Source organism: Narcine bancroftii, chromosome 6, assembly GCF_036971445.1.
Source record: "Narcine bancroftii isolate sNarBan1 chromosome 6, sNarBan1.hap1, whole genome shotgun sequence".
Lineage (NCBI taxonomy): Eukaryota > Metazoa > Chordata > Chondrichthyes > Torpediniformes > Narcinidae > Narcine > Narcine bancroftii.
This window is the reverse complement of record NC_091474.1, coordinates 236,059,830-236,083,585: the sequence shown is the minus strand read 5'-3', so window position 1 is coordinate 236,083,585 and position 23,756 is coordinate 236,059,830. Positions and strand designations below refer to the sequence as shown.

The 23,756-nt window shown below is 45.0% G+C and overlaps 1 protein-coding gene across 3 annotated transcripts in view; it reads left to right on the top strand.

Moving 5' to 3' along the window:
* Positions 1 to 23,756, top strand: part of slc4a1ap (solute carrier family 4 member 1 adaptor protein) — a 173,747-nt gene that overhangs the window by 96,362 nt on the left and 53,629 nt on the right. For all 3 annotated transcript variants that reach the window (XM_069887742.1, XM_069887743.1, XM_069887744.1), the window contains exons 9-10: positions 5,260 to 5,362; positions 18,768 to 18,975. In XM_069887742.1, the coding sequence (XP_069743843.1) occupies positions 5,260 to 5,362; positions 18,768 to 18,975 (311 nt within the window). The remainder of the gene's footprint in view (positions 1 to 5,259; positions 5,363 to 18,767; positions 18,976 to 23,756) is intronic.

The window sequence follows — 23,756 nt, the reverse complement described above, 5'->3', positions numbered from 1 at the left end:
CCATTAGGAATCTATGCCCTGGACTGAAATGAGTATACCCACCTAATGGCCAAGTAACTGGCCCTACTAGCTCCCAATTTCTACGACGCCAAGCCACCACATGGCGTGGAGCACCACATCGAGACCTCCAGGTCTCCAGTGCACGTACAGGCCCGGCATCTTCCACAAGACGAACTCCAACAAGCCAAGGCCGAGTTTGCCGTCATGGAGGAGCTGGGGATAATCCAAAGTTCAAACAGCCCCTGGGTCTCTCCACTCCACATGGTATAGAAGAGCTCTGGCTAAATGACGCGACAGTTGCAGACGGGTACCCTATCCCACACTTCCAGGACTTTGTCATGATGTTCCAAGGCTGCTGAATATTTTCCAGGGTAGACCTCGTCAACGGGTACCACCACATCCTGGTGCATCCCAGCGACGTCCCGAAAACTGCCATCATCACACCCTTTGGCCTTTGAGTCCCTGTGGATGTTGTTCAGATGAAGAACGCAACCCAGACGTTCCAGCAGTTGACGGACATGGTTGGCAGGGACCCCAACTTAATTTTTGTCTACCTGGACGACATCTTCATCGCCAGTCCTGATGCCAGAATACACAGGACGCACCTGACCTCACCTTTTCGACAGGCTGCAGCAGTTCTGACTCACGGTGAACCCAGCCAAGTGCCAGTTCGGCCTAGTGACAATCGACTTCCTGGGAGGGAGCTACGCCACTACCGGACAAGGTAGAGGCCATCCAAAACTTCCCCAAGCCTAGCACGATCAAAGGCCTGCAGGAGTTCCTGGTGATGATGAACTTTTATTATTGTTTCCTGCCAGGAGCGGCCACCCCCATGCAGCCCCTGTTCGACCTCATCAAGCTCAGCAACAAGACACTCCAGTGGACGCCAAACACCACAGAAGCATTGCAGACCATGAAAGCATCACTAGCGCAGGCCACATTCCTGGCCCACCCAGACTCAACCTCCCCCCAGCCCTTACAACGGTTGCCTCGGACAGAGCAGTGGGTGCGGTGCTGGAGCAATGGGTCGACGAGCATTAGCGCCTCCTGGCCTTCTTCAGCAAACACCTCCGGACGCCAGAGCTCAAATACAGTGCGTTCGACTGCGAGCTGTTGGCCCTGTACCTGGCGATACGACACTTCCAATACATCATAGAGACAACGGTTTTCACCGCCTACACACACCACAAACTACTCACTTACGCACTCAGCTAGGTCTCAGACCCATAGTCAGCGAGGCAGCAGCGTCACCTCTCCTACATCTCAGAGTACACAACAGACATCCGCCACGTCGTAGGCAAGTCCAACATAGTAGCCAACACTTTATCCAGACCCACAATCGCCACAACTTCAGGGGGGTCGATGTCGCCCAGTAGGCCAAGGACCAGGTGGAGGATGCAGACGTCCAAGCCTACCGGACTGCCATCACCATCCTGAAGGTCAGCGATTTCTGCCTCTCACCAGGAGGCCCGTCCCTACTGTGCAACATATCCCAAAGGTTCCCCAGACCCATCCTACACACGACCTGGCGACGTCGGGTTTTTGACCAGGTTCATGGTCTGCCTGTGGTCTAACAAGTTCATGTGGCATGGCCTCCGCCTAGACATGATCCTGTGGGCTAAAACCTGTTTGCGCTGCCAATGCGTCAAAGAGCACAGACACACCAAGGCCCCAGACATTTGAGTTGGCACAGTGCCGATTTGAGCACATGCATGTGAACATTGTCGGCCCACTCCCTGTGAGCCAGAGCCTTTTTGGTTCGCGAGTTTCGGAGTTCCGCCCTACATCACCTTGGACCGAGGGGCACAGTTCACTTCCTCGCTCTATGCTGACCTAGCCAAGTTCTGCAGCATCCAGTTGCACCACACCATGGCCTACCACCCTCAGGCAAACGGCCTGGTCGATTGTTTCCACTGCCACCTGAAGACAGCCCTGAAATCTCAACTGCAAGGCCCAAATTGGATGGATGAACTCCCATGGGTGCTCTGAGGCATCTGTACAGCACCAAAGGAAGATCTACCAGCCTTGTCCACTGAAATGGTGTATGGTTTTCCACTTAACATCCCTGGGGACGTTCACTTCAACCCCCCCCCCGGCCCACAGCCAGTGCGCTAGATGTCCTCCAGCAATTGAGGGTGCAAGTGGGTATACAGGCATCACAGCCACCATCCCAACATGGCTCTCCACCCTACCATATCCCCACGGACCTGCAGTGCACCGACTACATCTTTGGGTGGAGAGGACAATAAGAAACACCCCTACAGTGTCCCTACAAAGGCCCATTCAAGGTGTTGCAGAGAGACCGTGTCATGTTTACAATGGACATTGGTGGCCGACAGGACAGATTCACATTTGATCGCTTCAAGGCGTTGCACCTGGACTTAGACCTGCCAGCTCCGGACCCTCAGGTCAGACAAAGAAGCCGACAACCTAGAGACTGTATGGTAACCTCCTCAGTCATGCCACATGTTGCCTTAGGGAACTCCCTGTTTCCAGGTGGCGCACTGCCAGCCAGAAAGTGATGCCGCGACGTGCTGACGTCACTTCCAGAAGGTGGTGCACACGCCACTGGAAGTGGATGTTCCCTTACATGCAGCACGAGGAATTCAAATAATAAATTCAGTTGCTAGTTCACCTTCGCACCTTGTCAACGTCTTTTTATTGCATAGCGCTGCCATAGCAGACGCTACGTGTATTTTTGTCCTGCGTGTATATTTGTCCTGCGTGTATATTGTTTGTATGTGTGTTGTGTCTGTATGTTTTGCACTGAGGACTGGAGAATCCAGTTTTGTTGGGGTGTACTTCTGCAATTGAATGATAATAAACTTGAACCTGTACTTAAGACGCACACATGCAGAGTAGTCAGGTTAAGTTCTGAGTTTTATTAGGGCTCAGGGCCGACTTTTATACTTGCACTGTTCCCCCCTATGGCCCCCCTTGGCTGACGTCACAACATGCATAACAAAAGTGGTTTCCCTGCATAACAACGCCCTTCTTCCCCACGTGCTATCCCTGTCTGTTGGCCTTTGGTTTTGCTCGCCGCCCAAAGCGCTAGCTCGATTGCCTTCGCAGCGGGCTGCCACATGACTCCACCCCCCCTCCCCCCCCTAGAACCAGTGGTATTCCCCTTAGTGCCCGGAGGCAAAGTCTCTGCCTCCTTCAGTGGCCTGCCTCTTTGGCGTGGTGCTGGTGTCTCAACCAGGTGCGCTAGGTCCAGGTGTGCCAGCTTCAGCCTGGATGTGGTGAAGACCTCCATCTTTCCTCCAACCTCCAGCTCGAATGTGGCCCCATTGTTGCAGATGACCCGGAACGGGCACTCATATGGTCTCTGAAGTGATAGATGAGTGGACCCTTGTGAATAAAAACATAGTCACAGTCCTTCAGGTCTTTGGGCATGTTGGTCATCAAGTGTCCGTGACAGGAAGGTGCAGTCGGGGCCAGGTTGCCGACTCTTTCCCTTAGCCTGCTGAGGAACTCTGCAGAGTCGTCCTGCTGTCCATCTGGTGATGGTACGAATTCTCCCGGGACCACCAGTGGAGCTCCATAAACGAGTTCGGCTAAAGAGGTATTGAGGTCCTCCTTGGGTGCCGTGCGGATGCCCAACAGCACCGTAGCTTGTTTGCCCATTTGGATCCTGGAAGTCTGGTCATGAATGTGATTTTGAGGTGCCTGTGGAAACACTCCACCAACCCACTGGACTGTGGATGGTAAGCTGTTGTGTGATGCAGCTGGGTACCCCACAGGCAAGCAAGGTCAGACCCCAGACAGGAGGTAAACTGGATCCCTCTGTCGGATGTGATGTAGGATGGTAACCCAAACGAGATGAGGGCCCTGGCACACAAGGTTGTGGACGTGTCTGCCAGTGGGACTGCTTCTGAACACCTGGTGAAGTGGTTGCCCGTTGTGAACAGATAGCGGAAACCCTAGGACACCGGCAAGTGTCCTACTATGTCCATGTGGATGTGATCGAACCTATGTTCTGTGGGCTCGAAGTGCTGAGGCGGGTCTTGGTGTGCTGGCGTACCTTGATTGTTTGGCACTGCATGCACGCCTTCGCCCACCTGCTGACCAGTTTCCGCAATCCATGCCACACATATTTACTGGCCACCGACTAGACTGTGGTCCTGATACGGGTGAGCCAGTCCGTGGATGGAGTCGCAAACCTGTGGCCACATCGCACAGGAGGGTGGTATTATCAGTGCTGCCTATTATGTCCTGGAGCTGCAGTCCCAATATGGCATTCCTGTATCAGCAAGTCCTTGAAGGCGGTGTATGTGCCTTCCAATTGGGGCTCCTGGATGAAGTTGGCTACCCTGCCTCCTGTGTCCTGGTCCAGGGCGCTCACCACATGGTAGTACCAGGTGGATTCTGCTGTGATCTGCTGGACATGGTCAATTCGTCCAGAAGGTTAGTAGCTTGAGATGAACTGCTATGACTGCTCCCTGTTCTCTCATCGCTGGGTTTAGATGCTGTCTAATCCGTCGTGATCACCAATTGTAACCGTGAACGACTCGAAATAACGCACACGCACACACACACACACACACACACACACACACACAAAATGTAGTCAGATTAAGCTCTGAGTTTTATTAGGGCTCAGGGCTGACTTTTATACTGTTCCTGTCATGGACCCCCCTAGCCTGATGTCACAACATGTATTACAAAAGTGGGTTTCCTCGCGCACGGGTACTCTCCTGCATAGCAATGCCCTTCTTCCCCTCACACTGTCCCTGTCTGTTGGCTGTTGAGCAAGGCAAGCGCCATTTTGGGGTCACTGGCCTTTAAGCTGCCCTTGCCGTTCACCTGCCGGTTCGCTTGTTGGGCCCAGTGCCACTGTGTGGGCTGCTGGCCTTTGGTTGCACTGTCTGACCAGAGCACTGGCTCAATTGCCGCCACCGCAAACCTACATCTAAAATTTAAAATTTAAACTCCAAAAGTATTGGATTTGAGGATTCCTCATCTTCAGCATACCATTGCTCAGTCATGTGAAAACTACGGCATAGTCAAGTTGGACTGAAGAGTCTGTTTCCAAACTGTATGATTCGAAATATTTGTATTGATTTTAATGTCTCAAACTGGATAGTTTCTCATAAGACAGCAGCACTGACCTGAATTTGAAATCATTTATACGTTAAAAAATGTTTGCAAACTACTCTGCATGAGGTGGAATTTCTACTAAAACCTTTGCAGTGAAGGATGTGTTTTAGCAGTGATGTTGTAGATGTCTGATTTTTTTTTAAATGTTTAATTTCAAAGGATTGCTGGAGATGCAGGTACCAAACCAAAGAAAATTGTTATGCCCATGTTCGGGGCAATGAAGGGAGGGAAGAAGTTCAAACTGAAGACGGGTACAATTGGGGTAAGTGAAGTGGGAACATTCTGTCAGTCGGTGAAGAATGCCCTGCACTACTACTATCCATTTGTAAAGCTCTGCCATTGCCGAAGTGCCTCCTTTAAAAACCAGGGAACCAAACCAATCCTATGGAAGGCTCGCCACTTAATCTGCTCCATCTGTCTCTATCTAGTTTCATTCAAGAGACGGTAAATGCTGATGACCTTGCCAATTTAAAAGAATTACTGAGTCTGGCTGTGTGAAGGAGCTTAATGAGAATTAGTGGCAATTCACTCCTTAACCCAATAATGCTTCAGTGCAGGTTGTCTTTGTCAATTCATCTCTCTTGCCCTGCTGGGCTCAGCATCTCTCTAAAGCTAATGTGTTCCTTAGGCAAGGAAACAAAGACTATTCAGTCCAACAGATCTAAGCTTTCATTCACTTCTCACCACAACATTTCAGCTGAATTGGATGGAATAAGAGTGATCCATTTAACTCTGGGAGCCTGTTTTGTCATCCAGTATAATTGTGGTTTGATCTCTACCTTGATTCTTGGCATCTTACCCAGGAGCATCACCAAACAAGAATGCAACCGTGCCCAACAAAAATTGTAAAACATGTTTTGGTTATAAGAGCATGCAAATTTATTGTTGCTTTTTACATGAACAGCCATCAGGCATTCATGGTCTTTGAAGGCAAGGTTCCTTCAGTAAACCTTCCTGAATTGTCTTTTCCATGAGCTTACTTCCAAAATTTGTTTATTTTTCTTTGCCTCTGTCCCCTCTCCACCCCTCTAGTGATTTAAAAACGAGTGTCTTGCAAAAATAAATTGGATCGCTATATGTTTTAAGAATTTTTTAAAAATCCCCATGGGCAATCTGGTTGTAAAATGAGATATTTATGCAGTGTGACAAAGAGGTTTGATTATTTAACACAAAAATCTATCATCTGAATTATTTATGGATAAAAGAGGTAGTAAACCTTAGGCGCAATAATGATTTTTTTTTAGTAGCAGAGCTTTGAATTACTTATGAGGCTGAAGAAAGCACAAAGCCACAGGCTAGAATGTGTTGTGGTCGATATATGCCTGATAGACGCTATTGGGATCTTGCTACAGCTGCTAATTAGTCTCTCATTCTGGCGAATGGTTAGCTAGATATTCCCAGCAAGACTAAAGGATTTAATATGTTTGATCTTCGATGGATAAATCAAAGCTTTGAATATGCTTCAATGTATATATTTTGTTTATTAAATATAATTTATTTTTGCCCTTCTTCACAACCTTCTGAATGACAGAGCTTGTAATTTTTTTTTCTATAAATGGCCAAGGATGTGGGAGATTTTTCATGTGTGTTTTCAAGTGCCCTCCACAGCATTACCAAACCTTCAGAAGATAACTCTTAAGATTCCTCTGAAAAAGGTGGCATGGTTAACGCAATGCTGTTACTGGGCTGGAGTTCAAATCCCACACTGCCTGTACGTTCACCCCATGTCTGCGTGGGTTTTCCCGGAGGGCTGCAGTTTCCTCCCACCATTCAAAACGTACCGGGGCGCAGGATAATTGGCCGCAATTGGGTGGCGCAGGCTGGTGGGCCGAAAGGACCTGTTACCGTGCTGTATGTCTAAAATTTAAATTTAAATACCACATTTGAATCAAGCAAAGAATATTTTCAGCTCATTCACCCTTTGACTACAGTGAGTATGAATGCTTTCTCATTTTTACACACAAAATAACATGGAGGTTAGCAGGTTATTTTGTCTAAAGTTTCCGACCTGGTTTTTCAGACAGATACAAAGTAGCTCTTCAAAGGTTGCACAGTTTGTTGGTGGAGATCTGAATTAAAATAAGACTGCTGGAAATACTCAGAATGGTCGGCAGCATGTGAGGGAAGTGAAACAGGGCAATGACCACTCTTCCAGCTCTGTTCTGTGCTCCAAAATCAGTGTTGTGTCATAGCAGCGCACATTTTTAAAAATTTTTAATCTTTTTTTTTTAGTTTAATTTACACATAGAGCACAGTAACAGGCCCTTCCAGGCCAATTACACCCAAATGACCTACAACCTGGGTACATTTTGAACAGTAGCCCCTGAGGACAACCCACGCAGACACAGGGAGAATATACAAACTCCTTACAGACAGCGCAGGATTCGAAGCCCAAGTCCCAATCGCTGGCGATTGCACTAACCGTAATGGGAAGGAAACAGGATGGAGTTTTGTCATACTGAAGGCCGAAAGATGGTGGCTGGGAATAGCAGCAACTTTCTACCCTGACCCTGGTGGTTTGTTCTCTCCATATTGCTAATTTGAAGGTATTAATTTTAAAGAAAACTCTTGTATGTATTTAAGATAAACACGCTTAGCACACAATGCTCTTTCAGCACTGTGACCCAGGTTCAAATCTGGCACCGTCTCCCTGTGTCTGCATGGGCTTCCTCCAAACACTCGGGTTTCCTCTCCCCTCTCTTGAGGTACAGCTTCTCCTAATTTTCCCTAATGCTATTATTCAGTGCCAACTTAAAGAATACCTGACTGTTGCACATCCTGCATTAATCATTTCTGAATGAAGCCGAAAAGGTCATTTCTCATGATGTGCCTCGTGTCTCTTTATACCTTAACGTGTAACAAACGGCAATAAGAAGGCTTTAATTTCCTTGGACAGGGTTGTTTTTAACCTAAAGCTGTAACTGCTGAGAACATAATGTCTCAAAGTTAGTCCCATCAAAACAATGGAGTCCAAAACACATGCATCTCAAACATAACATAACATATAACATAACAATTACAGCACGGAAACAGGCCATTAGGCCCTTCTAGTCCGCACCAAACCAAACACCCCTTTCTAGTCCCACCTCCCTGCACAATGCCCATAACCCTCCATCTTCTTCTCATCCATATACCTGTCCAACCTTTTCTTAAATAATACAATTGACTCCGCCGCCACTATTTCTCCCGGAAGCTTATTCCACACGGCTACCACTCTCTGAGTAAAGAAGTTCCCCCTCATGTTACCTCTAAACCTCTGCCCCTTAATTCTTAACTCATGTCCTCTTGTTTTAATCTTTCCTCCTCTTAACGGAAATAGTCTATCAACATCCAGTCTGTCTATCCCTTTCATAATCTTAAATACTTCTATCAAATCCCCTCTCAACCTTCTACGCTCCAAAGAATAAAGACCTAATCTGTCCAATCTCTCCCTATACTCTAGATGCTTAAACCCAGGTAACATTCTGGTAAACCTTCTCTGCACTCTCTCCACTCTGTTTATATCCTTCCTCTAATTAGGCGACCAGAACTGCACACAGAACTCCAAATTAAGCCGCACCAACGTCTTATACAATCTCAACATCGCCTCCCAACTCCTATATTCCATGCAATGATTGATAAAGGCCAGCATACTAAAAGCCTTCTTCACCACCCTATTCACGTGAGTTTCTACCTTAGGGGACCAAGTACCGTTACTCCTAAATCTTTCTGCTCTTCTGTATTCCTCAATGCTCTCCTATTTACCACGTATGTCCTATTCTGATTCTTCTTAGAGAGGAATGAATATTCATTCACAGAACCTCAGAACTCATTGCCTGAGAGTTTATTTCCGCTGTAGCAGCCCGCAAATTGAATTGCGACATGGCTCACAAAATGGCCGGTGAACCAATGGCCCTACAGTGACCAACAGCCATTGTCCTGCGTGACCTCCTGCATGGTGGAAAACAACAAGCAATGGCAGGAACACCAGCCAATTAGAGGCCATCACTGCGATGATGTCACTCCTGTCGTCAGAGGTACAGAATGAATGTAGACAGAGCTGGTAGAGCAATAAATCAGTCTTCGACCTCAATTCGACAATATATGTGTTGTTTTTACTCCATACTTCGCGTAGCACGCAAGTTCCATTGGTGACCCCCAACAGGTCCAAACATCAGTTGGACCTGAGCATGACGGACCAAGCAGCTCTCCAACTGGTCTCACTAAAACTGCCAACGTTCAGGGTGTTGCAGCCACACATGCTGTTTGTACAGGCCGAGGCCCAGTTCCACCTTCGACAGATCACCACCACCAACACCCACTACTGCTACATAGTGAGCTCACTCAACCATGACATGGTAGTGAGAGTCGTCGATTTCCAACGGCAGCATCTGGATCAAGGCAAATATGGTGCCCTCTAAGAGCTACTAGCGTGCACTTTCTAGCTTTCATGGTGCAAGCTTGCTTCCCATTTGCTGCACGTGGACGTTTTGGGGAAATAGGGCTCCATCCACCCTCATGACCGAGGGGCACAAGCCTTGCCTGCTCTTTGAGCAGATTTTCCTGGAGGAGCTACCTGAGCATATCCAACTCTTGCTCGGTGACGAGGACCTCAGCGACCCAAGGAAAGTCGCAGCCAGGGCTCTGGAGAGCAAAAAAAAAACAGCGCCTCAGTTGGACAGATCGCCAAGCCCTGACCCCAGCCAGCAACAAGGCCACAGCAGAAGGAGATGCAAGTGGACCCCCCCCACCCCTTTCCCAGCCATATTGCTATTACCATCAACGATGGGGTGCAGGGGCCCATTGATGCCGCCCACTCTGCACGTTTCAGGGAAACATCATGGCCAACCATCGTCAATGGCTGCGGCAATTGGCCAACGTGACAGCCTTCTCCACATGTGAGACTTTCAGAAAGCTGGTTCCTTGTGGACGCCAGTGCCAAAATAAGTGACCTTCCCCCACCCACGGCCCATGATACCTGGAATACAAAGTCAGGCCCAGCTCTGAGGGCAGTGAACAGCATCTCTATATGAACTTACGGCACCATCCCCCTACGATTTGCTGGCCACCAATTTAAGAGGACTTTAATGCCTCCGCAACAGAAATGATCTGCGGCACCCTTGGTAACCCCAGTGGAGTTCTTGGCTGCTGCCAAGGATCTGAAAACCCCCATGGCCGCACTGAAACAGCTGAGGTACTCTAGCCCCTCCACAGACCCCACTGCATGGCCAAATCTTTCATCCCCAAGGACTTGCATACCTATGACTATGTTCTTGTGTTAACAGCCATACGAGGGGCCATACAGAGTCATCAGGCATAATGGGTCGATGTGTGTATTGGACATTGCCAACAAAGAGGAAACCTTCAGCCTTTACCGCCTGAAGCCAGCCACGTAGACATTAGCCAGGCAGTCGAGACTCAGCCCCCACAACGCAGAGGAAGGCTGCCCAAAGTGGCAGCGGGCACTCCAATCGCTGGTTCTGGGAGTGGGTTGTGAAGTGGCCCATGAACCAAGATGTGACCGGGCTCACAAAATGGCTGGCGAACGTGGCGATTCCCTGCAGGGATCAACGGCCATCATCCCTCGTGACCTCCTGCTCTGTGGGAAACAGCAGGCATTGGCGGGAACGCCAGCCAGTCGGAGGCCGGCGCTGCGATGATGTCACACCTGTCATCAGAGGCAGGGAGAGAGCATTAACAGAGCTGACAGAGCAATAAGTCAGTCTTCAACCTCGAATGTGTGCTTATGTCATTCTTACTCCACACTTCGCGTAGCGCGCACGCTATACCATCATGAATTTAATGGGTTGTACATTATTTCTCTGAAGAATTTACATTTTACATCTTTTATAAATCAGAACAAAATTATATTTTTTTGGATTGTGTTTCCCTGTTTTTGGACGATTACTTATTAAGGACACCAACTGATTAAAAAAAAGAGCAATAGCCAAGGGTTTGGATTCTCAGGGAATCAGATTTTAAATCGCAGTCTGTACTAACATAATGTACTTGGATATTGCTGTAGTGTAATTTCAAAAAGCCCCAGGGAGAATTATCTGGATCAAAAGGAAGGATTGCAATTATACAGAGCCCTTCACATCTCAGGACATGATATAAAGCACTTTACAACTGGTGGATTACATTTGAAGTCGGGTCATTTTTAATGTAGGATCTCTCCCAAAAAAATTTTGAGGCAAAAGAAAATGAGAGGCTCATTTTCCTCTCAAGAAGCACAATAAAATTTGTCACAAACGAGAGGACAAGGCCTCAGCTCAAAGTCTTGAGTGAAAGAGACAGCTCAGTGCACCATTCCCTCTTTACAGACACTAACAAGGAAATGGAGGGGATACTTTTTCACTCAGAGGAGGTAGTATGTATCTGGAACAAACTGCCAGAGAAAGTTGTAGGTTTGGGCACCATTATAACATTCAAAAGCCATTTTGAGAGACTTGTGGAGAGAAGGGGTTTAGATGGAAACAGGCCAAGTGCAGGCGAATCAGACTAGCCCAGAACACATTCATCAGCCTCAGGCCTTGTTCGGTACTGCATGTTTTTCATGGCTCTACTGCAAAAGAGTATCAACTACTCATCCCTAAGCACTTTTACTCAAACTAAGTGCAGGGCAATTTCAAAGTTTGAACTTAATAGAAACTTGCAGCACAAAATACGGCCATTTATTCAGCTATGCCCGAGTCCACCAATAAAGATCTGACCAACTGATTCCTCGTTCTGCATCTTCTAGGTTACTGCAGTTCATGTGCTGCTTGTGTTTTTTTTTAAATGTGACTGATATGCTGTTAGGCTTTCAGTAATGAGTTACAAATTTGCTCCACCAACTGGATGAGAGAAATTCTCGTCTACTCTTTTAATTCCTTTAACTTTATCACCTCTTGTTATTGACCCCAAAAACCAGTAGCAATAGATATGCACCACCACACAGGGTTACTTAAACAAAAGTTGTTTTTAATTATATTTGAACAAGAAAACAGAATTAAACTTTAACTTATTACTTAACCAACCAAACTACCCCCCCCCCCCCCACTCTAATACTAAGCGCAGGTGTGTATAATGTATATTTAAGATTAGAAAAGTTATTTGGATCACAGTCCAATCTCACTGGTTGCAGGCAATTCTTGTATTGAGCACAGAAGTTAGCATTAACAAAGTTAACCAGTCTTTGGTGCTTAACAAGCAAATGGTCACCATTCAGGAAGGTTCTTGCTGGTTTTCAGAGAGAGATTCCTTTTCTAGGACATCCGCAAATGATTCCTTCTCAATCAGTTTTGCTGACGAAACTTTCTCTCCTCAGGGTTCTCCAGATGATCCTCTTTTTTTCAGGTCCTCTTTCACACCTTTCTTATCCTTTGACCAGGCAGCCTTCCAAAGTTTGCCAGCTAGTCCCTCTGGAACAGATTTCTGTCTCTCTCCTCTCTGTTTCACACCTTCCCTCTCTGAGAGCAAAACTCTTCTCTGCTGCTTGCAAAGATCACATGCTCTCCCAGGAAAGCTGCTGTCAATACTTTGTTGCCTCCTGCAAAAAGCATTCTGCAAAAGTCCTGCAACTAGTCTGTGTTTTAAAATGTGTGCTTGCAAGTTCTCCAACAATTCCTCCCAAACCACCTCTGTCACACCTCATATTTAATTTTATATTTTAAGGGAGACTCATAAAAGCATTGATGTGCAGACGGACCTCAGGATTCAGGCCACGCAAGTAGATAGGGTAGTAATAAAGCCATATGGCATGCTTGCCTTCATTGGTCAAGGCATTGAGTATAAGAATAAGGAAGTTGCGTTGCAGCTGTATAAAATTGTTTTGGCTGCACTTGGGAGGATTTCTGGTTACCCTGATCACAGGAGAGATGGGGAGGCATTGTGAAGTGTACAGAAGAGATCTTGCGTGGATTCGAAGGTTTGAGTTTTGGGTAGAGTTTGCACAAGCTTGGATTTTTTTTTCTCTGGAGCTTCGGAATATAAGTGGAAACCTGATAGAAGTTTATAAAATTACGAAGCTTTGCAAGGGTAGATGGTCAGACTCATTTTCCCAAGGACATGAATTTAGAGTGAAAGGTGGAAAATTAGAGATGTGCAGGCCCTTTTTTTCCCAACAGAGAATGGTAGGTGCCTGCATTCTAATTGATGTGCTAGGTACCAAGAGTAATGATGGAAGCAGCTGCGACAATAAGGCTACAGAGGCTTCTGGATAAACACGTGAATAGGCAGAGATTATAGGGATAAGGATCAGGTGTCAGCAGCAAAATTTTGCGCATCGTGTCCGACGTAGACATTGGCTGAAGGGTCTGTTCCTATAATATACTGCTCTACGTTATATATCTCTTCAGCAGATCTGTTCCCAAACTTTTTTTTTCCAAAGAGAAAGATTCCAAAGATTTCAGCAGGTTCTAATTTAAGTACTAGCTCCCAAAATGCTTACACAGACATTAGTTGCTAAATGTCAAATTTAATTTTAGTAGCTGCTGCATCAGTCAGACCTTCCAAGTACAAACGGCAAGCCATATATTTTACAGGCGGCTGCCGAAATTTAATCTACAGAGGGATTGTGACTGGGGAAGCTCCTTTAAAGTAGCAGGGTCCTGACGTGCCCTGAAAATCCCAGAGGGTTTTAGTAAAACCAAAAGAAAACCAACTCCACCCGCTTTCCTTGTACTTTCAGTATTATTTGAATTTCTGACATCGCAGTAATATGGTTATTTAAAAGTGAATTTGATTTAATCCAGAGGAAAAGGGTTTTTTTGTTGGGGGGGGTGGGATGTGGATGTCATGCATGGTTCTTTTTTTGTATGTTATCACCACTGAGTCCACAAGTCAACATCTCTCCACATTTAGTGCTGGAGAAACTCAACAGATCAGCTCATGCAGCAGGCATAGAAAGTAAAAGGGGGGCCGACCAAAAATTGAGGCCTGGGCTGTTCATCAGCTGTCTGTTTTGCTTCAGAATGTAATTGGAAAGCCAAGAACTTTATCTTCCACGGGCCATTTGTTTCATGACCATTAAGCTACCCTTAAACAGATTGGATGCATATCTCTGCATTCAGGGATTTGACTGTAGATTGGCCGATTTCCTCAAATTTCTGCTCATTACAAAAGGTCTTTTGTAAAGTAACCTTTCCTGGACCAAGTACAGCTACATGTGATTTGAAACAAATTGGCTCTTAATGCACAGATGTCATGACAGTAGGAGACAGGAGTCCAATGCTGAGCCAGTTGGAGGTACGCTTATAAAGTTTGGATTAGAGCTCATCAAGGCAAATTAAAGGTAGCTTTCCGCTGCAGCTGACTTACTGTGGGCTCTTGCTCGTTTTATTTTAATTGGGTTTCAGGCTTTTCTTCTCCCATCAAGAGCCCCAAAGGGATTTGCTTGCCTCACTTTGATCCGAGTTGTGACAACTGACTGTTTATATTTTAGATTAAAAAGTTTGGTTGGTGATCAGTGATGATAAACTCTGCAGTTGCAATGTGCATTTATTAATTCATTGCATGGAGCTTCGTCAGTTGTGTATTTTAGTAGAGCTTTGTTAAGTCTGAAAGAAAATGACATGAAGAAAATGCTTACCGAACCAAACCAAGTTCTGTTGGGCCAAGTGGTTAGATTTTGACCCCATTGCCAGACAGCGTCCCTGTCAACCTTCTCCCGCACCCCCCCCACCCCCTCCCCCAGTGGCTCTGCTAACATGATAAGGATGCTTGGGTCTAATTTTCCTCAATCTGTTGACCCCCCCCCAGTATAGCAGGGGTGCTGCTGTGACAGAGACAGGTCACTTGTCTGTCAATCCATCTGAGACTCCCAAAAGAATTTAAAAATCATTATAATTACTGTACTTTAAATAATTAACATTTTATTGAGCGCATAAATAACTAGAAGATTTCAGCTGAGGTAAACTGTATAGCACGGAAACAGGTCCTACAGGCCATCTCCTCTCCAACTATCCAAATTGCTTTCAGAATCATCAAATTATTCAGCTCAGAAACAGGCCCTTTGGCCCAACACATCCATACCAGCCAGGTTGCCTGCCTGAGCTAGTCGCATTTTCCTTCCTTTGGCCCCATTCCTTTCCTATTCGTACACCTATTTCAATGGTTTTTCTTAGTAAATATACCTGACTCAACCACTTCCTCTAATAACTCATTCCGTATATGCATCACCCTCTATATGAAAAGCTTGTCCTTCGGAACCCCTTTTAAATCTTTCTCCTCTCACATTAAATCTATGCCCTCTAGTTTTAAGACTCCCCTATCCTTAGAAAATGAATGTGACTATTCACCTTATCGATGCCCTTCACGATTATATAAAATTCCATGGGGTCTCCCTTTAGCCTCTGAAGATCCAGGGTAAAAGCCCTAGTCCATTGTCTTTCCGTGTAACTCAAGCCCTCCAGTCATGGTAGCATCGTTGCAAATCTTTTACGTACTCTTTCCAGTGGATTGACCTCCTTACAATAGCTGAGCATCCAGAACTGCACACAGAAGTCCTAGTATAGCCTCACCAACATCATGTATAGGTCAGGTTTAATGTGACATCCCAACTCCTGAACTCAATACATTGACTGATGAGGGTAAGCATACCAGGCACCTTCTTTGCCACCCTGTCTGCTTCTTTTGCAGAATATTTACCTGCATGAGGGCTGTATCACCCACTCCCTTCCTATCTTAAGTACCTGTCACATTATATCTTCCTCTATCACTTTCTGTGGCAGTTCATGTTGTATTACCACCACCTTCTGTGAGAAAAAGTTACCCCTCAGGTCCCCTTTAAATTTCTCCTCTCTCACCTTACCTCTATGCCCTTCAGTTTTAGACTCTGCTACCCTGGGGAAATGACTGCGACTATCCTGTCTACGCTCCTCATATTCTTATAAACCTGCATGAGGTTACCTTTCTGCATTTTACTTTCTGAAGACAACAAACCCATTTAAAACCCAATTTTTTTTATTTAATCTGAATTTATCCCAACTTACAGATTGGGGATACTTTCAAAAATTAATGCAGTTTCTGAATCTTTTGGATTCCTTGCTGTAAAATTCCAGCTTAATCGGGCTGCATCATTGAAATCGTACAGACCAGAAACGGAACAGTGGTCTATCGCTCAGCTTCTCTGGGGCTTCTTGTAGCCCCATGCAAGTTTGGTGTATGCAATAGGCAAGGCTTGCAGTGAAATAATTAGTACTTTTCAAAGAGACATCATTCTACCACAGTGAATTTGGTCAACACAGAGAGTGGTGAATACATGTCAAGTCATCACATAAACCTGCACAAGTTTGAAAAGCTACACCAAATGCCCCTTCCAAGTGAAGCAACGCTTGACTTGTGAATCTGCAGGAGACATCTCCCATTGTGGTTTCCTGTACATTGGAGAGACTGGATGCAGACTGGAGATCGCTTCGTTAAGCACCTTGCCACCGTAGTGTGGATCTCCCAGTGGCTACTCATTTCAATTTCCTGCCCCATTCCCCAATCAGTATGTCTGTCCATGGTCTCGTGCACTTACAGACTGAAACCACTGCAAATTGGAGGAACAATGCCTCATGTTCTGTCTTGATCCCCCCCCCCATTTATCCCTATTATCTCCTCCCCTCTACCTTGGTCTCTCTCTTTCTCCTGACTCTGCACTGACAAAGCCAAACTCCAACCCCCACCCATCAATTTTCACCTTTCCTCCTGTCTTCCTATCCATATCTAATTAATATTTTTTGTCTGTTGGTCTGTACACCTCCTCCTGGCCATTTGTTCCTTCTCCCTAACCTATTAATTCTGGACCCTGTCTGCTATGTACTCATACTTTGAAGAAGCACTCAGTCCCGAAACATCGGTTACACAGAATACCTTTTCCTCCTATGGATGCTGCAATCATAGCGTCTGCAGACTTTCATGTATCACTCGAAATGTTGGTTACCCTTTACTTCCTATCAGCACTTCGTGGCCTTCTGAGTTTTTCAAGCATGTTTATGTATGGATAGTCAGAAACTGATTAGGGCATGTTTAACCAATCTTATAGAGTTTTTCAAAGAGGTTACCAGGTACATTGACGAAGGAAAGGCTGTGGATGTTGTCCACATGAACTTTAGTAAGGACTTTGACAAGGTCCCAGATGGGAGGTAGTCAGGAAGGTTCAGACGCGAGGTATTCATGGTGAAGTAGTGAACTGGATTCAACAATGACTGGACGGGAGAAGCCAGAGATTAGTGGCAGATGATTGCTTCTCAGACTGGAGGGCTGTGACTAGTGGTGTCCCTCAGGGAACGACGCTGGGACCATTGTTGTTTGTCATCTATTACAGATGACACTTTCCAAATTCTAATATTTGCCAATTTCAAAGCCTGCCATCTTCACAGAAATATAAGCGATGATATTCCAAATTGCTATCATATTAATTTAAATTGATAAATCAAACTTTGTAGTTGCAGCTGTAAGTAGCTTGATATTGATATAAAAGAAATAAACAAAATAAGATGAAATAAGAAAAGTATCTCGAGCTCACATCTCTGTCATAATTCTTCAAAGAATGAGATACAAGCTCTCCGTCCACTTGGATATTACAACATGTGACATCACAGTAACTATGGTAACACTACAAACAACAATTTCTTAAAGGGACAGGCACAAAATTAACTAAGAAGTAAAAACACAAGGTTTTAACCTTTACATCTATATCAATGATCTAATGATAATATGATAAATTGGATCAGCAAGTTTCCAGATGACACTAAGATTGAAGAAGGTTTTCAAAGCTTGAAGAGGGATCTGACCAGCTGGAAAATGGGATGGAAAATAGCAAATGGAATTTAATGCAGATAAGTGTGAGGTGTTGCATTTTGGAAGGACAAAGAAATGACATACAAGGTAAATGGTGGGGCACTGAGGACTGTGGTAGAATGGAGGGATCTGGGAATACTGATACATAATTCCCTGAAAGTGGTGTCACAGGTGAATAGGATTGTGAAGAGAGCTTTTGGCATATTGGCCTTCATAAATCAAAGTATGGAGTATTAGACTTAGGATGTTATGGTAAAGTTGTGCAAGACATTGGTGAGGCCAAATTTGGGGAATTGTGTCAGTTTTGGTCCCCTAACTACAGGGAGTATATCAATAAGATAGAAGGAATGCAGAGAAGATTTACTGTAATGTTTCCTGGACTTCAGGAACTGACTTACAGGGAAAGGTTAAACAAGTTAGAGCTTTATTCCCTGGAGCATAGAAGATTGAGGGGAGATTTGATGGAGGTATTTAAAATTATGAGGGGGATAGACAGAGTAAATGTAGATAGGCTTTTTCCACTGAGGGTAGGTAAGATACAAACCAGAGGACATGAGTTAAGAGTGAAAGGGGAAAAGTTTAGGGGGAGCATGAGGGGAACTTCTTCTCACAGAAAATGAATGGTGAGAGTGCGAAAAGAGCTGGCAGCTGTAGCGGTGGCTCAATTTTAAGAAGAGTTTGGACAGGTACATGGATGGGAGAGGTATGGAGGGCTAAGGACTAGGTGCAGGTCAGTGGGACTAGGCAAAAAAAAAGTTCAGCACAGACTAGAGGGGCCGAAGAGGCCTGTTTCTGTGCTGTAATGTTCGCTGGTTCTAAGGTATTTAACTCCATATATTTTCATGATCGAATCTTTCCAATTTGGTTTCTATATAATGTCAAAATTATCAGCTGTTTTTCTTATTTTCTGTCCCATCTAGAGATTGCCACTGAAACGTCCCGAACCACCCAGTACTGTTTTTAACATGAAAGAAAGCCAAGGATTTGAGGAGGAGGAGGAGGAGGAGGAGGAGGAGACAACTGCAAAAAAGAACCAACCTGATATTGGGTCTCAAGAACATGAGATGGAACAGGAATCCGAGCTGTCTCATTACAATATTTTATCAAAGAATCCCTGCCAGGATAATGGTGAGTTTCAAGGAGGCTTCTTGCTGAGATCAGACTACATGGATTGCTAAAAGAGAAGTTTCCTGATGTCTTTTGGGCTTATGGTCACAGTTGTGGTTGGTCATTATTTTTCTATTTAGAATAAGAGATTATAATTTGAAGGGTTCCTCTGTACAACTTGAAGTTATGAGCAGGTGATCCTCCATTTTGAATTGCTTTTCATATTACCTATCCTTCTGCCTGTTCATCCAGATCATTTATAAAAATCACAAAGAGCAGGGGGTATTTCTCATATTTCCGGAGAATAGCTTTTTCCATTTTTCATTTTTTATTTTTATGACACACCAATGGCATCATGAAGAAAGCCTCAACTTCCTCAGGAGTTTGCGGAGGAGCTAGTGGAGTTGTTCAAGTGAACCGGTACGGACTTGAAGGGCCGACATGGCCTGTTTCCGTGCTATAAACGGTTATATGGTTATGGTTATTCACACCACTCACTGGTTACTTAAGTACTTGATGAATGAAGTTTCACCTCTATCAAGTCAGAGATGGAGGGGTGAAAATGAGAGCAATCGGCAGATACAGGAGCACCTGGATCTTCTGAGGTAACAATTCACCATCAGTACTTGTCTTGACAATCCATTATTTTCACTCTTGCTTTATTGAAGAAGGGCAGCAGGGATCAGTCATGAAATTGCAGGCTGGTGAGCTTTGCATTAATATTAAGTAAATTATGGGAGAAAACTCTGAGGGACAGGATCCCCATACATTTGAAAGGCGAGGGCTGATTGGGGTGGTCAACATGGGTTTGTTTGTGGGAAATAGCGCCTCACTGAATGAATATTTTGAAGAGATTGTAAAGGAGATGGTTAAAAGCAGGGCTGTAAATGTTGGCTATACAGGGCTTTCAACAGGGTTCTTGCATGTTAAGCTAGTCAGAAGATTAAGGCACATGGAAACCACAGTGAGTGCCTGAATGAATTTAAAATCTATTTGTTGATAGGAGGCAGAGGGTGATAGTGGAAAGATGCTTTTCTGATTGGAACCTCAGGATTCCTCAGGATTTGGTCCTGGGATCTTTACTGTTTGTGAAATACACTGACAATTTGTGTGTGGCAGAGATGGTATTTGGACAGGTCGATGGATAGAAAAGGCTTGGTGAAATATGGGCCAAATGGAGGCAAATGGGACTAGCTCAAGTTGATATGTTGATTGGCAAGGACAATTTGGGCTGTCTAACTATAAAACTCTAAGAATCCTGTTGACATTATTGCTAAGCTCCATAAACTCTGACAACCAGTGTGCTCCTGTCGTGGCCTTTTCTGCATCAGAGAGATTGGACGCAGAGTAGGAGATCGCTTCGCTGAGCACCTTTGCTCTGTCCACATCAATGGCATGGATCTGCCACGAGCCAACCATTTCAATTCTGCATCCCAATTCCATATCAACATGTCTGTCCATGGCCTCATGAACTGCCAAAGCCCCTTGTAAACTGGAGGAGTAACACCTGAAATTTCACTTGGGCATTCTCCAACCAATTGGCATTAATATCAGTATCTCCAGTTTCTGCTAAACCCCTCCTTATTCTCACGCTCTTCCCTATCCCTCTGTCTCCTTTCCTCCAGCTCTTTGTTCCCCATATTGTTTCCCATTATTATTTTGCCATTGGAACCTGATCACTTCTTGCTTTTAAGCTAATTTTGAAGGCTAGATTCATTTTGGCCACATTATGGTAATTCCTTCTGTTAATCATAGCTGGTACCTTCACTGCTATAAGTGACAGATTAGTTTGCATGATGCAACAATCCTTCACTCATTGCCCTGTGCTGGAGAAATAATGATTGGTTTGACAGTATTAACCATAATTTAATAGACTTGATTTACTATATAAGGATAATGTTGGAACTATTAAGTGAAGCAGTATCAGTGGAATGGCAAAGTGCTGTCTATTTGAGTTGATGGCCTTCCATCAAAAACGAAATAATTAAACATTAAAATTGGTTTAAGTTGATGAATCATAGATCCCATTCTTAGCTCCAAGTTCATTGCCTGGCAGAGTCTTCAAAAAACATCGCTTCTCCTCTACCACCATTAACTCAGCCCTTAGTCGCATTTTCTCAATTTCTCACTCATCTGCCCTGGACCCCTTGGCCCCCAAACACAACAAAAACAGAATTCCCCTTGTCCTCATCTGCCCCACCCCACCAGCCTCCGCATCTAATATATTGTCCTCTGCGATTTCCATCACCTACAACGTGATCCCACCATCAGACACATCTTTCCCACTCCGCCTTCCATAGGGACCCCTTCCGCTGTGACTCACTCATCCCTTCCTACTAACTGCCCCCTTGGCACCTTTCTCTTTGACCACAGGAAGTGCCATACTTGCACCCACACCTCCTCCCTCACCCACCATTTGGGGCTCCAAACAGTCCTTCCAAGTGAAGCAATACTTCAGTTGTGAATCTGTGGGAGTCACCTACTCCATCCAATGCTCCTGTTGTGACCTTCTCTACATCGGAAAGACTGGTCACTGACTTGGAGATCGCTTTGCTGAGTACCTTTGCTTTGTCTGCATCAATGACGGGGATCTCCCAGTGGCCAACCATTTCAATTCTGTGCCCCACTCCTGCGCCAACATGTCTGTCCATGGTCTCATGCACTGCCAAACCAAGGCCACCCGTAAATCGGAGGAGCAACACCTAATATTATGTGTGGCATTAACATCTACTTCTTCAGTTTCTGCTAGACCCTCCCCATTCTCCCTCTGTTTCCCATCCCTCTGTCTTTCCTCCAGCTCGCCACCCCCTTCCATCTCCATTCACAGAACTATCCCCCCCTCCCCATTTTCTCTTGTCCCCTACCTCCCTATTACCTCTTGCCTGTGGGACTGTGCTTCTCCCTCTGCCACTCTTCCACCTCCACCATCTTGTTCAGACACCTACCTACATTTTGCTCATACCTTGATGAAGGTCTGAGGCCCGAATAGTGCGTTATGTATGTTTATCTTTGCTACGTAAAGTACGCTGTTTGACCTGCTGATTTTATGGGAGGCACAGTTGGTGTAATGGTTAGCGCAGCGCCCACCCTTCAAAAATGTACTGGGGTTGTAGGTTAATTGGGTGGAAATTGGATGGCAAGGTCTTGTGGGCCGAAATAGCCTGTTACCGTGCTGTATGTCTAAAACATTTATCCAGCATAGTGATTTTACTTCAATCATGGGATCTGCAGACTTTTGTGTTTTGCTCTATTGTTCTTTCATTGTTCTCATTAGATTTTTAAATGGTGTACTTAGCTAGTACCTCAACTCCCTCCCTCTTGAACCACCAAGGTATATCAAGTAGGGTTGCTACCATTAGCCATGACCAGATGGTAGACCAAAGAGACCAAATGGCTTTCTCTAGAAGCAAAATATCATAGATGGTGAAATAAAATTGAAAGTACTAGTAATACTCAGTAGGCCAGGCAGCTTCTGTGAAGAGAGAAGCAGAGTTGGTGTTTCAGGTGAACAACCTTTCATCCAGTTCATGAGCAAGAATCCAGAATCACGTTGCAGGTTCTTTGATGAAAAGTCAGAGGTTTTTCCCTCTCGTGAAATGTGACATAGCTTGCTGAGTATTTCCAACATCTTCTGTTATATTTTAAATGATTGTCATTCATAGATTTTAACATTAAACCTGCTCAATTTGGTAGAACATTTATTTATTGTACAAATTTTGGTTATGCATTTGTATCAGTTATTACCTTAGGGAATTTCCAACTGCAAAACTTCTGTAATGTTTCTTAGCTTCTTCACGAAGCAGAACTAGAGAGTATTATCCTGAAGGAATGTAACAATAAGGTGAATTACTGATCTCTGTAATCTGTATCACTTTACACAAATTCAAGTTCACCCTCTTGCATTGTTTGATCTGGCAGCATTATAGTGAAGTGTTGCGCTAAAAATGAATGTCATAAAACCCACTGTCATGTAGCATCTGCAGGTGCTAAAGTCTGCTTCAGTATACAAAAGTACTGGAAAAACTCAGCAGGTCAAGTAGCATACACAGAAAGTAGAAGGCAGTCAACGTTTCAGGCTCGTGCCTTTCTTGGGTATCCGCATAGGTCCCAGCTATGCCTGTCTGTTCATTGGCTTTGTGTAGCAATCCATGCTGCAAGCCCAAACAGGCAAGGCTTCTCAACTCTTCCTCCACTACATTGTAGGCAATATTGGTGCTGCCTCCTGCACCCACGATGAGCTTGTCAACTTTATTAACTTTGCTGCTAACTTTCACCCTGACCTTAAATTCACTTTATCCATCTCTGTAACTCTCTCCTCTTTCTCAATCTCTTGGTCTCTGTTTGGGAGACAAGCTATCTACTGCCATCTTCTATGAACCCACCAACTCCCACAGTTACCTTGACTACACCTCTTCGCAATCTCTCTCCTGTAAGGATTCTATTCCTTTCTCTAAATTCCTCCACCCAATCTACTCCCAGAATGTGGCTTTCCATTCCAGAGCATCTGTAGATGTCCTCCTTCGTCAGAAATCATTGTTTCCCTCTATTGCCATTTACTCAGCCCTCATCCACATCTGCTCTTACCACACATCTCCCCTAGATCCTTTCTCTTCCCTCCCCCCCCCCCACCGCCCCTCTCCATACACACACAAAACAAGGAGAGTTCATCTTATCCTAACCTCTCATCCCACCAGCCTCCATCTCCCACATATCATTCAGCTGTAATTTCCACCACCTAGAATTGGATCCCACCACCATTCACGTCTTAGCGATCGTTCCCTGAATAATTCCCTTGCCACTCA